This window comes from Camelus dromedarius, chromosome 2 (assembly GCF_036321535.1).
Source record: "Camelus dromedarius isolate mCamDro1 chromosome 2, mCamDro1.pat, whole genome shotgun sequence".
Taxonomy (NCBI): Eukaryota; Metazoa; Chordata; class Mammalia; order Artiodactyla; family Camelidae; genus Camelus; species Camelus dromedarius.
The window spans coordinates 65,442,862-65,458,958 of NC_087437.1; the positions used below are offsets into that span (position 1 = coordinate 65,442,862).

Below are 16,097 nucleotides of genomic sequence, written 5' to 3' on the forward strand. Positions count from 1 at the left end.
TATTCCTGGAATAAATCTACCTTGGTTATGATATTTTATCTTTCTTATGTGTATCTGTCTTCCATTTGGTAATATTTATAATTTTTGTGTCTATGCTCATGAGTGAGACTGGCTTGCACCTTTCCTTAAGTTACTGTATTTATCAGATTTTGTTTTGCAACATTGTGCTGGACTCAAACCATTTGGGAAGAGTCCTCCCTTTTTTCTATCCCTGGAACTGTTTGCATAAGATTAGTGTTATTTCTTCCTTTAATGTTTGATAGAATAAATCAGTAAAGACATTTGAGGCCTGCATTTTCTTTGCTGTGGATATTTAATTTCGAATAGAAAATTTTTTTACAGATAGGAGTATATTTATATTTTCCAATGTTTGTCAGTTTTTGTAATTTTTTCTGTCAAAAAATCTTAATTTCATCTTTATTGTCAATTTATACTGAAATATAGCTGTTTATAATCTTACTTTATCTGTAGAATTCATAGTGATGCTCCATTTTTTATTCCTGGTATTGGTTATGTATGTTTTTTCTTCTTTCTTGATCAGTCTTACTAGGGTTTTATGGATCTTAGTAATTTTTTGAAAGAATTATCTTGTGATTTTGTTGAGCTACTCTATTGTTTGACCACATTTTCACTGATTTCTGATCTTAATTTCCTTTCTATTTATTGCGGGTTATGCTTTTTTTTTTTTTAATAGTGTTTTAACAAAGAAGTTTAGATTATTGATTTTAGAGCTTTCTTTTTTCCCAATATAAGCATCTAATGTTCTAAATTTTCCTTTAGGCACTCCTTTAGCAACACTTCACAAATTTTGATATTTTGTGTTCATACTTTTACCAAGTTAAAAAATATTTGTAACATTCGCTGTGATTTCCTTGTTAAGCCATGAGCTATTCTTAAATTTCAAATATTTGGGGATTTTAAGATGTATTTTGGTTATTGATTTCTAATTTAATTTCTTTTATGATCAGGGAACATATTCTACTTGATTTCAGTCCTTTATAATTCATTATAACTTGTTTCATGATTCAGTCTATATTTGTGAATGTTCCATGTCTACTTGAAAAAAAAATTCATTTGTATGATGTAGGTGTCTATTTATGTCAAGTCAATTTGGTTAAGAGAGTTGCTTACATTTTTTGTAGGCTTACCAATTTTTGTCTATTTGTTCTTTCAGTTACTGAGAAGTGATGAGTCCGCAGCTATGATTATAGATTTATAGATTTGTCTATTTCATTCTTTAGCTTTGACAATTGTTGCTTTATACACCCCTTCATAACTAAACATCTTGAGTTTACTTGTGCTGAGTTAGCTTCTATCACAATACTTTTCCAAAACTACTTTTTAAAGGGTCATTAAAAACCTTCACAGCACAATACCCATGTCACTTTTCTGAGCTTACCCTACTTGTCCTATCTGTAGCATTTGATGTGGCTGACCACTTCTGGAAACACTCCCTTTTATTTTGGCTTCTGCAACAGTCTCCTCATTTCTTCTCTTCTCTCTGGCAAGTTCTCTCTGCCAGCTACTCCTCTTCCTCTGGAAATTAAATGTTGAAATTCCTATTGTCTCTATCCACAATCCCCCTCTTCCCATCATTTTCCCTTCCTGTGTCCCCATTTCACCCCTACATAACTTTTTTCTCATGCCATTATATACTAAATTACAGCCCTGATATTCAGATTTGTTTATGTCCACTTGACATCTTCACTTGGATAAATGACAGACACACCAAAATTTAATATGTAACTCCCTATTCCCTACTGTCCCAACCCTAGATTCTTCATCTTTGTAAATAATATCATGACATAGTGGCTCAAGCCCAAATCTGGAAATCATCTTGATTGCATTTTCTGGTCTCCCAAATTGAATTATAATTAGTAGCTCTGTTAAGTGTTAATGATTTGGGGACCTATCGTTTTTTCTCCAACAACATTGCTATCACCCTAGTCAAAGCTACCTTCATTTCTTGGCTGGAGTACAATACTGGTCTCCTAACTGTTATACTAGCCTTCACTCTGCTTTGGCCACACAATATTTTCTTCATTCAGCAGTGTGGATAACAATTTTAAGACATAAATCAAAGCATATCATTCTCTTGCTCAAAATAAAACTGAATTTCTTATAATTGCTTCAGAAGCTTGTATGATCTTGACCCTGCTCATCTAAACATCAAAATCAACCTACTTTCCCTCTTAATCACTATACCCCCAGCCTCCTTGGCATTCTTTCTATTTCTAGAAGATTGTTAAAGTCCTTTACCACCTTAGGACCTTATTAGAAACTGTTCACTCTGCCTGGAATACACTGCTCCCTGCTCTTCATGTGGCTATTTCTTTTAAAAAATAGCTCTTGGAAGTTTGACATATTTATAAAGTATTTAGGTAAATTTTGACATAAGTATACACCTGTGAAACCATCTCTAATAATCAAGATAAATGTATCCATCGTGCCAGAATTTCTTTGTGTCCTTTTGTAACCCTTCTTCCCAACCCCAGGCAACCAAGGATCTGCTTTCTGTCACTCTGAAGCAGTTTTCATTTCAAAGAATTTTGTATAAATGAAATAAGTGAAATCATACAGTATGTGCCCTTTTTTGTCTGGTTTCTTTTACTCAGTGTAATTATTTTGATATTTATCCATAGTGTAGCACATATCAATAGTGCACTCCATTTTAATTGCTGGGCAGTAAACCATTGAATGCATATAACAGATTCATTTAATCATTTACCTTTCTATAGAGACTTCAGTTTGTTTTTGACTACTACAAATGTTTTGCATTTTTGGTTGCTATGAATGTCTTTGCATGGATATATGCTTTCATTTATCTAGGGTAAATAACTAGATGTAAAATGGTTAGATCATATTATAAGAGTAAGTTTAAAATTTTTAAGAACCGGCTAAAGGGGTTATACAGACACTCCCACTAGTAGGATGGGAGCGGTTCTACTTCCTCTACATTCTTTATGAGGGGGAGGTAATTAGGCTTCTTCATTGATTTTCACTTGGAGGAGGTACTGGGGATTGAACTCCTGACCTCTTGGGTGCTGAGCATGTGCTCTACCACTTGAACTGTACCCTTCCCCCTACTTCTTCTACATTCTTGCCAATACTGGCTATCATCAGTCGTTTTAATTGTAGCCACTATAATAGATATATCATGATATATCATTGTAGTTTTTTTTTTTAACATTTATTGATTTATAATCATTTTCCAATGTTGTATCAAATTCCAGTGTAGAACACAATTTTTCAGTTATACATGAATATATATATATTCATTGTCACATTTTTTTCTCCATGAGCTACCATAAGATCTTGTATATATTTCCCTGTGCTATACAGTATAATCTTGTTTATCTATTCTACAATCTCATTGTAGTTTTGAGTTTCTTAATAATGAATGTTGTTGTGTCTTTTCATAAGCTTATTTTTATCACTGTATCTTCTTTGGCCCCTATTTTTACTGGGTTGTTTGCTTTCTTACTGAGTTTTGAGAAATTAAATGATATATTGAAATTCCATTTTCAGAAATAAAAAGTGTAAGGTTCAAAATAGACTGTGATAACACTTAGAGAGCAAAACTGATATAAAGAATATAAAAATGGATTTCAGAGAACAACTTATTCAATCTCAATTGTAAAATCAATTTTAAATTGTTTCATTTTTGAATATATTCTCATTGATGACTTAAATTGTAAAAAAAAAAAAAAAAAAAGTGGTTTATTATTATAGAATAATAGAATTGGTTTCCAACACACCTGATACTGAGACACTTAGAGACACAGGATAATATAGTGGAAAGCATGTGAAGTCACTTTTGTATCAGATAGGCCTAATTTTGTTTCCTACTTAATCTATGTGACTTTGAGAAACTAATTTAATCGCTTTCAACTTCAATTTTCTCATCTATAGGGGAATCTACTAATAAATATCTATCTGGCTCAAAGAGTTATAATAACCATTAAATAATGTAACACTGAGTCAGATTGCTGAGCACAATCCCAGAATAGAAACAGACACTCACTGGAAGTGGGTTAAGTTTCCCCAAATAGGGACAATGCATATATGCTTTTCTGAAAGCTAGGAAACAATTAATAAAAAGGCCGTACAATCTTAATAAAATGAATCTGCAGAAATGTAACAAAGTTAATTGATCCAATAGTTAAACTTAAAGCTATATTTTCATAAAATTTATTTTTAAAAGCAAATTCCAGACTATACCTTCAAATCATTGAAGAGTCAGTCCCTTATTAAAATATACGATATTGGTTATCAAAAGAAGGCTTTAAAGAACTGATTTCAAACCCCAGGGCTTGTCAGAGCTCCCAGGTAGCTCACTAATGGGAGACATGGAGCATCTCTCTATGGCCTTCTAAGGACTTTATTTTACTTCTGTTTTGATGCTTCAATTCTTTGTTTAGAAGAGACTAATTTCTTTTGCAAAATATGAGTGAACCCAGTAACTACAGAAGTTATTTCTGCTCCCATTTGTCAAATTTGAGAAGTCTCCTGGCTGTTCATGTGAGCAAAAAGAATCTGCTGTCATGCATTAACCGACAACCATCATCATTGACTTGCTGAGCTTATACTTGGGCTCAGTGTAGATGACAATAAGAATTTCAGATATGGTCTTTAGGTTCCTAGAATGCATTTATAAAGGTAGTGCATATGCATAAAATATGTAAACATACAAATGAATCTAGGCTAAGTATCAACTAAATGGTTCAGACACCACTGTGTACAAGTCTGTACACTGTTGGCACTGTAGACAGTTAAATTAAGGAACTGGCACAAAGGGCTCTGATGGCAGCAAGAAAGGTTTACCATAGGGACTGAAATCTAAGAAGAGTAAATTATAAGAGTACTAAGATACATGTGGTTTAAGAGGAGTATGTTTATAGGAGTAGAAAATTCATTTGAAGATGTAGAAAAGAATTATATTTTAGAATACCTTGAATGAAGATTTAAAATCTTGGCTTTTTTATTCTGAAGGCAATATAAGATTATTGAAGTAATCAGAGGTTAATGAGCATGTCTCAGAACTTCTTTAACCTTTACATCATGGTTGATATTGTAGAATTCGTATTAACTAAGTGCCTGCTTCTGCTTCTTATCCTCAGAATCCAATTCCTCTTTTTACTATAAAAATGTTAAATATTTATTATAGAAATATCAAGTATATTAAAACTAGAAGAAATTTATAAAATCTACAATCTTATGTTCCAGAAACTTTTCCTATCTGTACAAGTGGATACACACACACACAAATGGGGGATTCCACCTTCAGAAGATTCAACTAGGATTCAGAAGTCTGAGTATGTGTGTTAAACAACTGGAGCCTACTTCTAGGAAAGGTTTAGACTGAAACCCTTTATGTGAAGAGCAAGATAGTAAATATTTAGGCCTCATGGGCCATGTGGTTTCATTGCAACTACTCAACTCTGCCATTGTAGTCTGGAAACAGCCATAGACAATATGTAGATGAATGAGTGTGGCTGTGTTCCAATAAAACTTTTATGGGAATTTTATTTATAGAAACTAAAATTTCATATAATTTCCAGGGGTCAAGAAACATTATCATAATATCTAATAAGTTTCTGTTTTAGTAATAGCAGAAGCCAACAAGGATATCAGCGTTCTATCATAAGGCACCAGGAGAAGAGGCAGTGGGAAGTGCTCTGCTGGAACAGAAAACTAGAGAATACTTAAGAGCAAAAGTAAGTCACTCTCTGGGCACTCCAAGAAAATTTTTAAGGATTTCAGAGGGATTGACTTCTTTTAGCTAATGGAACACAAAGTTATAGGTTTTTACAAGTGATGGGATTCCATTAAGTACCTATAAGCTGGTGAGGTGAAATCTGAAGAAATTCAGAATACAAACATGTGTGTGTACATATATTTTATACAATAGGTCATATTACCTGTATTGTTAAGCAGCCTTTTTAAACATTAACATATACACAACACTAGTATCACTACACCTCCAATCATGCTCTTCCCACTCTTTCTGAACCATTTGATACTATGATAAATGTTAATATTACTGGATATTTGTGACCTTAATTCCCAATTTTACAGTGTTCCTAAAATCACTAAAGAAATGTGTATGTATATTCTATTTTAATAAAAAGCATCAGAAATTAGAAAGAGCTAGAATAATTTACAGAATGATTTTATAGAATGGCACTAGGTTTCCAAAATAAGAAAGCATTCAATTATTATTGATACTAGAATACCAGGTTTATTATTTACAAGGACACCATGGCTCTTCCTCCTCAGAACAAAAGACAATGACTCTTGGACTAACGGGGCATGGTTTGAAATAAACACTGAAACAATGAATATGATTAATGGGTATATGACAATAACTATTTGAAATATTTGTATAATTTTTATTAAAATTATCAGGTTGCATTTCCATAACAAAATAAAAAATTGCATGCAAGCTGAATGTGTTTTTAAAAACACATTACTGAGCACAGATGTGTGGATTTAACTCAAGCATTATGACTTAAAAAAGCTATTTGCCTAGCCTTTATAGAACTTACTCTGATAAGAAGTACGGATCCGTTTCGTTAAATCAGGATAAAAGTTAGACAGGCCACGCATGCAAAAGTTGTCTTTGGAACATGCCAGAGCACCAGCATCAGCAGCAGGCAGAAGAAAGAGAGAAAAATAGTCTAAAGTGAAAGGAAGTGATATCATACCAGAATCTAGAACAGCCAAGATGAAGAAATTGCAGCAAGTTTAGGTAATCAAATTAGAGAGGAAATATTAAAAAATAAATCAGTTAGAAAGTAAGAGGTGATAGATGAATGATGAGAATGCTATAATAATTTTATTCAATCATCAAATATCTTATAAAAATAGCATATCTTCTTATATGCTTTTTACATAGTAAACTTATTTGGCTTACAAATAATATTTATGCTACCTCATAAATATAAAAATGGTTGTCTTTAGTCTTTGATATTAAAAAGAAAGCTTAGGGATTTTTGTCTTTAATATTTTATTTGTATAACAAAGTACAAAATCATCAATTTTCCCTAATTTTAGTATATACAATGAGTAAACTCTGCTTATATTTAAAGTCATAAAAATCTGAACTCTAATCATAATTTTTGAGGCTCAATAAGTTTAAATTAAATAACAGTTGTATTACCTCTGTCACAACATATTTTGTCACCCTATGGTGTATATCTAGCAGATAACAGATGCTGTCATAGGATCTACAGCTTTTCTGATCGAATTGGTGTTTTCAGCATGCAAACAGTGCCTACTATCCCCTGACATCTTCCTACTGAGAGTCGACAAACTTTCAAAGATCAATCTTCTCTTATTCTGCCTTTCTTTCAAAAGCCAGAAGTGGCAGAAGCAGAACCTGTATAATTTTTAACATTTCTAGCATTCTAAAATATTGCTAAAAGTTGAGATCCCTAACAAAAACCTAAGAAACTCCAGGTTCTGAAGGAGAAATGTCATGCTTTGGAAAAGGGTCTAAACTAGAAATTTGGAAAGGGTTGAGGTTTACAAAAGAAAGATTAACGAAGAGGGAGAATTTCAGTATTCTGAAACTTCCTTCATTATTACATTTTCAATTTGACACACTTGTTACTTAAGAAATAACACCTACCATAATGTAGTCTTTTTACTTTAGTGTTTGCATGGGCATATTTAGTAAAGGTGTTAATATTCAATTGATTATTTTTTAAAAAACAGAAAATTTAAAGAGCTGTCTAAAAATAACAATATTATAGATGCATTTCCATATGCAAACCTTTTAACTCAACTAATTTTTTTTACCAACTAGACTATATCAGTGGACAAAAAATATAAAAAATTTTGGCAATGTTTACAAAGCCAACTATTTGTATATACACACTGAAATTTCAGTAAAACTTTGGATGATTTGGGATATCATCTAATAATGTTATATATTTTTCTTTTATAATTGGTCCTGTCAGGAAAAATTATCTTTTATAGCAATTTAAAATGTTAATGAATAATGTTTACTGCATTTTGTAAAAATGCCTCTAAGAAAGTCACCATCTAATGAGGAAAGGTGACAGCTAAAAAAATGGAGATAATTTTAAAAAAGTAGTGAATGACCTTAAGTTATATTTTTAAAGTTATATTAGAAGAAAATTATCCTGTTTTACATAACCATTGCAAGAAGGTCTTTTAACCAAAGAGCCTGATTTTCTTAGCATTTTTATATTTAATAGCTTCTTATTTTGTTATTTCTTAGGAATTCAACTTAAACTTGAGATGTTTCCTAACAGCAAACTGAAGTTTAAACCACTTCTTTACCCTTTCAAAGATTCTTACTATGTTTCTGTCCAAACTTACTTACATGGTATTGTAAATTTGTTGACTTTACAACGCTATGCATTTGAATGGCATCACAGAAGAAAGACAAGAAATCTAAAGGTAAGAAAACAGGAGAGCTAACCAAGCTCAAAACCATCTTGTTTTATCTCCTACCTGCAATGAACTGCTTGTTTTTTCGAGGAGACCGTGGTTGTCGTTGGTATAGGTCACTTGATCTATATAGGTCAATGGTCCCCATGCTTAACAGAACTGTCTTCTGTATAAAATCCACCACAGCCAACCCATTGCAGTTCCCAAATGCAACTCTGAGAGAAAAAAAAAATGCAACTAAATGTATCATACCAGCCATTATTATTTTTAATCTTTGAGTTAAAAATATGATTTTGGAAAGTAATGCTTTAAAGCTGGGGAGGTAAGGGAGTGACTGGTGTAAAGTCAGGATATCGTGTCTTTACATAGGATAGGTTAACCTTGTATACTAGCCATGTCTGCTGCAAAAACCAGAAATGACCTGCAACCATATTTTCTCATAAATTTTATCATGTAAGTACTCATCATGTGAGCACTCAATCTGCTCTTTAACTTGTTTTTTTTATGTTTTTACAGGAGAATTATATAAAATCTTTTTACTACAAGGCAGGAAATAGGTCAAGAAATGTCATACTTTAATAGCTACAGATGCTTAAGTAGATGCAATTAGATGCCTTTTTCAAATAAAATTATATTAACGCAAAAATTTACATCAAAATTAACTTCATATATCTAAGGTTTTGATACCATAATAGATATGCATATAGATAGAACTTTCATTTATAAAAATTAAAAATTTCTCAATCTTTGGTTCTTTATTTTGTCCCACTTATTAAAATACAAAGACCATTTATTTCTTAATTAAATCTCCTAAAAAATAAAAACCACTCTCCTGAGCAGGCATTTTGGTCACCTTAACCAGTGGCATACACTGAGCTCTCTTTTTTCTCCATTTACAACATGCCCTCTAGCTGAACAATTGTAACTCTATGCTTTTTGCTTCCTAAACTAAATATATACTAGTTTCATGAAAGTTGTTTTGTTTATTTTATACAAGTTCCATGTTGTTTTTTATTACGGAACTTAGATTAAATCTGGTTCACAGATCATTTGCTCACTCTCAATCTAGTTCTTTCCACTCCACCACACTGCCTTCTTCACACAAAGTTAAAATAAAGTTTCGACCATACTAGGTGTTTTGCTATTTTACGTAAAATTTTACATCTTCCGGTAAGACAGACTCTGGAAACTGGAAAAAACATTGTCATAAAAGTCAGAAGATCCCATCTCATTATTTACAGGTTATATGACTGAGAAAAATTAATGAATCTTGCTAGACCTTAGTTTATTTACTTGATGATGAGAGTTATAATACTAGATTTTTCTAATTCACAGGGCTTTTATGAGCATCAAATCAGAAATGTTACTAAAGTACTTTGAAAATTTTCCACACAAAAGTAGAATTGATCTTAATATATCACATATTATGGAAACTTAATCTCTAAACTTTAAAATCATATCTGTAAGCAGAAGTAATTATGTTTTAAAAGAGTTCCAAAATGCAATACTGAGAAAAGAAAAAAAATAGGTAACTAGAATGTCTGACACCAACCAAAATAATTATTTTTGAATCAAAAATAAAAACACTGGAAAAAGTTATAGCTTAGGTTTGGGGAGTTCAGGCAGTGGCTGTTGAATAGTAAGGATACTGGATTTAATCTCCTACCTTAAACAACTAGAAAGCTAGACAAAATATATTAAACAACAGTATTAACATATTAGTCAACAAGCACCGCAAAATAAGATCTGAAAGGGATAACAATTAAGTAAACTTTAGTTATTCTAGTTTATACTAAGTATTCTAGCTTGGTGATTGGAGAGATTTCCCAGGCTTGAGCACAGGAAACTCAAGGAGCGATCAGTAGTCTCACTGAACTGAGGAGCCAGAGATCTGATGCTGCAAAAGCAGTTAGAATTTGAGGCAAAATACTAGAGAGAAGACAGCTGTACAGACAGAATATACCAGAGATTTATGGAATGGTCCTCTTGAGATTTTGTCTCAATCTGTGCATCCATGTGAGTAAAATATCTCAGGCTTGGGAACAAACCACCAAAAAGATAAAGCAGAACAGTTCCCAAAGCTCACGCAAGGCTAAGGCTATTTCATGTCACTACCAGCCAAACTGCTGAGATCTCCCAATACATGGGATAGCAGATAGAAGGGTGTTACTTCAGTAGTGGGAACAAATTAGCCATAAAGGCTTTTCTTAAAAACAATGATTAAGTAACATAACTGTCTTTGAGAAAAACATCTAATGAAAAGAATCCAACAAAATGCCACCATAAATGTAAAATTCACATTGTTCACTATATGAAAAGTAGTAGGACTATAAAGAGTCAGGAAAAAAGACCAACAACCAGTGGAAAAAAATTAAACAACAGAACTGTACCTAAAAATGAAACAGATGATAAAATTAGCAGAGAAGATATTAAAAATGCTTTGTAAACTACATTCCAGATATTCAAGAAGGTTGAGGAAAACATGAATGTGATAAAGTGAGAAATGGAAGATATAAAAACACTCAAATCAAATTTGTAGACATAATTTATCATTTCAGATATTTTTATCTGAATATTATACATTGTAGCAGAGAAGAATAGTGAACTTGAATAAATGACAATAGAAAATCTCCAAAATGGAACTTGACAGGGAAAAAAAAAAAAACCCCACTGACCCCTGGGAAAAATTGAGCAGTCTAGAATAAATGTAATCGGAGTTTTGGAAAGAAAGATCAGCAGAAAACATATTTCAAGAAATGCCCACCAAAATAGCAAAATGATAGCCAAACCTGATGATAATAATAAACCTAGAGATCCAAGCAGAATAAACATGAAGAAAAATACAAGCATCATAATCACATTGCTGAAAACTAGTCATAGAAAATATTAAAAGCAGCTGGAGAGAAAATATACATTTCCTACCCAGAGGCAAAAATAAGAATGATGAAATCTACTCATCAGAAACTACACAAACCTAAAGACGATGCTATGACATTTACAAAGCAACAAATGATAATAATGGGACAAATTAAAATTCTATACTCAGCACATATTTTTCAAATGGCAAAATACAGATTTTTACACATGAATAAAGGTGAGGGAATTCATCACTAGGAGGCCTGTAGTACAAGAAAAAGTAAAGGTAGTCCTTCAGGCAGAAGAAAAATGATTCCAGATAGAAATATTGATCTACACTAAGTAATGAAGAGCACCATAAATGGTAAATATGTGGGTTAATATTAAAGACTTACTTATTCAAAAAATAATTGGTCATTTAAAGTGAAAATAGCAATGTACTGTGGGGTTTATAACATTTATAGAAATAAAATACATGACAACAGTAGTACTAAAAACAGGAGAAGGAATAGAAGTATACTGTTAAACAGCATTGTACCATTTCACATACACTGTGAGAATTTGATAAGTTAAAGATATATGTGTGTGTGTATGTTTGTGTGTGTGTGTGTGTACACACACACACACATATATATGTATATAGCATGAAGCAAACTAAAATTTTCTAATTAAAATTTTAAAAATAAGACAATAGGAGATAAAATAGAATCATTAAAACATGCACATTTCAAAAAAGGTGAGAACAAATGAGACAAATAGAAAATAGGAAAATGTTTGCATTCAACCCAACAATAGGGATAATCACATTAATGTCAGTGATCTAAATATTCCAATTAAGCTGCAATTTAGACAAAAATAGTAAGGATATAGAAGTTTTGAACAACACTATCAACGTCCTTGACTACATTGAAATTTATAGAACTCTCCAATATTCATAAAAGAATCAAAATTATGAAATAGGCACGTTTAACAACACATGTGGAAAACATGTATACTGAAAATTATAATTGTTGAGGGAAATTAAGGAAGCCCTAAATATATCTTGATCAATGGTCAGAAGACACTTACTATTGTTAATTTTCCCCAAATTGACCTACAAAGTCAAAGCAATTCCAAACAAAATCCCAGCAGAATTTTTAAGAAATTGAAAACATAATTCTATAATATGTATGAAAAAGCAATGATCTAGAATAGCCCAAAGAGTTTTGAAAAATAAAGTTTGAGGATATACACTATATAATTTTAAGACCTACTCTAAAGCTACAGGAATCATGACAAGCTAATATTAAAGTAAAGATGAACATAAATATTAGTGGAACAGAAGAATAGCTACAAACAAACTCACATATAAATAACCAATTAATACTTGACAAAAGTGCTATGGTAATTCAGAGGAAAGATAATCTTTTCAGTAAATGATGGTAAAAACAATTAGATTCCCATAAGTAAAATATTGAACCTTAACTTTTACCCTCCATAAAACCAAATTAAAATGGATCAGGAGAAAATCATAGTAATCCTGGGTTAGGCAACAGTTTTAACAGGACATGAAAAGCACAAACAATAAAATAAATTGGTAATGCATGATACCCAAATTAAACTGTTTTGCTCTACAAGAGATACCATTAACAAAATGAAAATGCAAGCCATGGACTGAGAGAAAACATTTGGAAAATACATATCTTACTCAAAATATTCATAGAACTCTCATAATAAGGCAACTTGACTAAAAAAATAGAAGATTTGACCAGACATTTTATCAAAGATGCACAAGTGTGAAATAAGCACTTAAAAGATGCTGAACATCATTAGTTACCAGGAATATGTGAATTAAAACCACATTTAGATACCACTGAATCCATCAGAGGAGATAAAATTGAAAAGATTGACAATATCAGTGTTGACAATGAAATTTTGCCATTTGCAGCAATATGGATGGACTTGGAGGGCATTATGATAAGTGAAGTAAGTCAGACAGAGAAAGACAAATACTGTATGATATCACTTATGTGTGAAATCTAAAAAATACAATAAAATAGTGGATTAAAAAAAAAAGCAGACTCACAGATAAAGAGAACAAACTGTGGTTACCAATGGGGAGAGGGAAGAAGGGAGGGGCAACATAGGGGTAGGGGGTTAATAAAAGGGTTATTATAGGATTATATGAAATCATGTGTATGAAACTTTTGAAAATTGTAAAGCACTATAGAATTTAAAGTATCTCTCATTCAAATAAAAATTTTCAAAAGGACACATGGAGTTTTATAGTATTGTTAAACTGATTTCAAGAAGACAATACAATTACATATTATAATCAGAAAAAAAGAGAAAATCTGAATAGCCTTATGTCTATTTTAAAAATTGAAATTGTAATTTAAAACCTTCCCACAAAGAAAACTCTAGGCCCACGTGGCTTTCCTGGTTAATTCAAACACATAGGAGAGAAATAATATCAATCTTATACAAACTTTTCTAAAAACGGAAGAGGCAAGAACACTTTTCAGTTCATTTTATGGGGCCTAAAAAATCTTGATATAAGAACCTGACAAAGACATTACAGAAAAAGAAAATTAAAAATTAACATTCCTCATCAAAAAAAAATCCAAGAAATCATTAGCAATACATTGCCATAGCAAATGGAGCAACATATTAAAATCCTAACACATTATGACCAACTGGGATTTATTCCAGCAATGCAACAATAGTATATTATTTGAAAATTAGTCAGTGTAATTCACCAAAGTGACAAAATAAGAGAGAAAACAATACAGTCATCTTAACTGATACAATGAAAGAATCTGACTGGATCCATAAGCCACTCATGATAAAATTCTTCAGCAAATTACGATTAAAAGGAGTCTTTGACAAATCTACAGCTAATTATATTCTTAATAGTGAAATATTGAATACTGTTCCCTGACATTGGGAGTAAAGCAAAGTGTCCATTCTAACCATGTCTACTCAAGGGTCCTAACCAGTGCAATAAAGAAAAATAAATAAAAGACAAACAGTGGAAAGCCTAAAGTAGAATTGATTTCTATTCATAGAGACAAAATTATCTATATAGAAAATCTTTAGGGAACCACATGCAAGTCCTAGTTCAATAAGTAAATTAACATTGCTATAGGATACAAGTTCAATGTAGAAAAACACTAATGTTTCTAAATACCAGCAGTGAACAATTAGAAAATGAATTTTAAAATAATACCAGAAAGAGCCAAGATGACAGAGTAGAGACTCATAGCTTGCCCTTTCCCACAAATACACCAAGGATTACATCTACAAACCCACTGAATCGCCCAGAACACCTACTGACCTCTGGCAGAGTGTCTTTCATTTCAAAATACAGGAAGCTTCTCACAAAATCCGGTAAGAAAAAAAAAAAAAAAGAAAAAATCGGTGCAAGACTGGTCCTGCAGGGAATGAGCGGCATAGGAAGAAAGGCACCCTCCCACTGGGACTCCTGCTCTGTAGCCAGGAGGTCAGCGGGGACGGAAGCAGAGCTTCTGAGGCTCCAAGGAGAAAGTGGCAACTGCTTGGCAGACAGAACTAAGGGAAACTGACACCGACGGTCCCTGCGATCCCCGGCCCTAGATGCGAGGGACTAGTCCAGCAGGGACCAGCCAAGACTGGCTGCTGGAGATTGGTGAGAAGCGCAGGCAGAGAGCTGGAGCCCACTGCCCAGAGGCAGCCTTGGGACTGGAAAGCAGTGTGAGCTCTGGCCTGGGGTGTGTGCAGAATAGAACAGCCTGGGACCCCCATAAAACTCAAAATGGCTTAAAGACTTAAACATAAGACAAGACACTATAAACCTCTCAGAAGAAAATATAGGCAAAACATTATCTGACATAAATCTCAGAAATGTTTTCCTAGGGAAATCTACCCAAGCAATAGAAATAAAAGCAAAAATAAACAAATGGGATGTAATTAAACTTATAAACTTTTGCACAGCAAAGGATACCATAAGCAAAACAAAAAGACAACCTACAGAATGGGAGAAAATATCTGCAAAAGATGAGATGACAAGCGTTTGATTTCCAGAATATATAAACAGCTCATACAACTCAATAAGAAAAAAACAATCCAATCCAAAAATGGGAAGAAGACCTAAACAAGCAATTCTCCAACAAAGACATACGAATGGCCAATAGGCACATGAAAAAATGCTCAGTATCACTAATTATCAGAGAAATGCAAATCAAAACTACAGTGAGGTATCATCACATCAATCAGAATGGCCATCATTCAAAAGTCCACAAACGATAAATGCTGTGGAGAAAAGGGAACCCTCCTACACTGCTGGTGGGAATGTAGTTTGGTGTATCCGTTATGGAAAACAGTAGGGAGAGTCCTCAAAACACTAAAAATAGACTTATCATATGATCCAGCAATCCCACTCCTGGGCATATATCCAGAGGGAATCTTAATTCAAAAAGACGCATGCACCCCTATATTCATAGCAGTACAATTTACAATAGCCAAGACATGGAAACAACCTAAATGTCCATTAACAGATGACTGGATAAAGTTGTGGTATATTTATACAATGGAATACTACTCAGCCATAAAAAAACAATAAAATAATGCCATTTGCAGCAACATGGATGGACCTGGAGAATGTCATTCTAAGTGAAGTGAGCCAGAAAGAGAAAGAAAAATACCATATGATATCACTATATGCAGAATCTAAAAAAAGAGAAAAAAGAATATAAATACAAAACAGAAACAGACTCACAGACATAGAATACAAACTTGTAGTTGCCAAGGGGGAGCGGGGTGGGAAGGGACAGACTGGGATTTCAAAATTTGTAGATACTGAC

At 32.6% G+C, this 16,097-nt stretch overlaps 1 protein-coding gene across 6 annotated transcripts in view; it reads right to left on the reverse strand.

The window, feature by feature from the left end:
• STXBP5L (syntaxin binding protein 5L) overlaps window positions 1-16,097 on the reverse strand; it is a 290,279-nt gene that overhangs the window by 69,802 nt on the left and 204,380 nt on the right. For 4 of the 6 annotated variants that reach the window (XM_064494778.1, XM_031455017.2, XM_064494780.1 and 1 more), the window contains 2 exons: window positions 8,485-8,636; window positions 6,549-6,620 (listed from right to left, as the gene is read on the reverse strand). In XM_064494778.1, coding sequence (XP_064350848.1) covers window positions 6,549-6,620; window positions 8,485-8,636 — 224 coding nt within the window. The remainder of the gene's footprint in view (window positions 1-6,548; window positions 6,621-8,484; window positions 8,637-16,097) is intronic. The other 2 variants (XM_031455025.2, XM_064494779.1) reach the window with 1 other exon arrangement.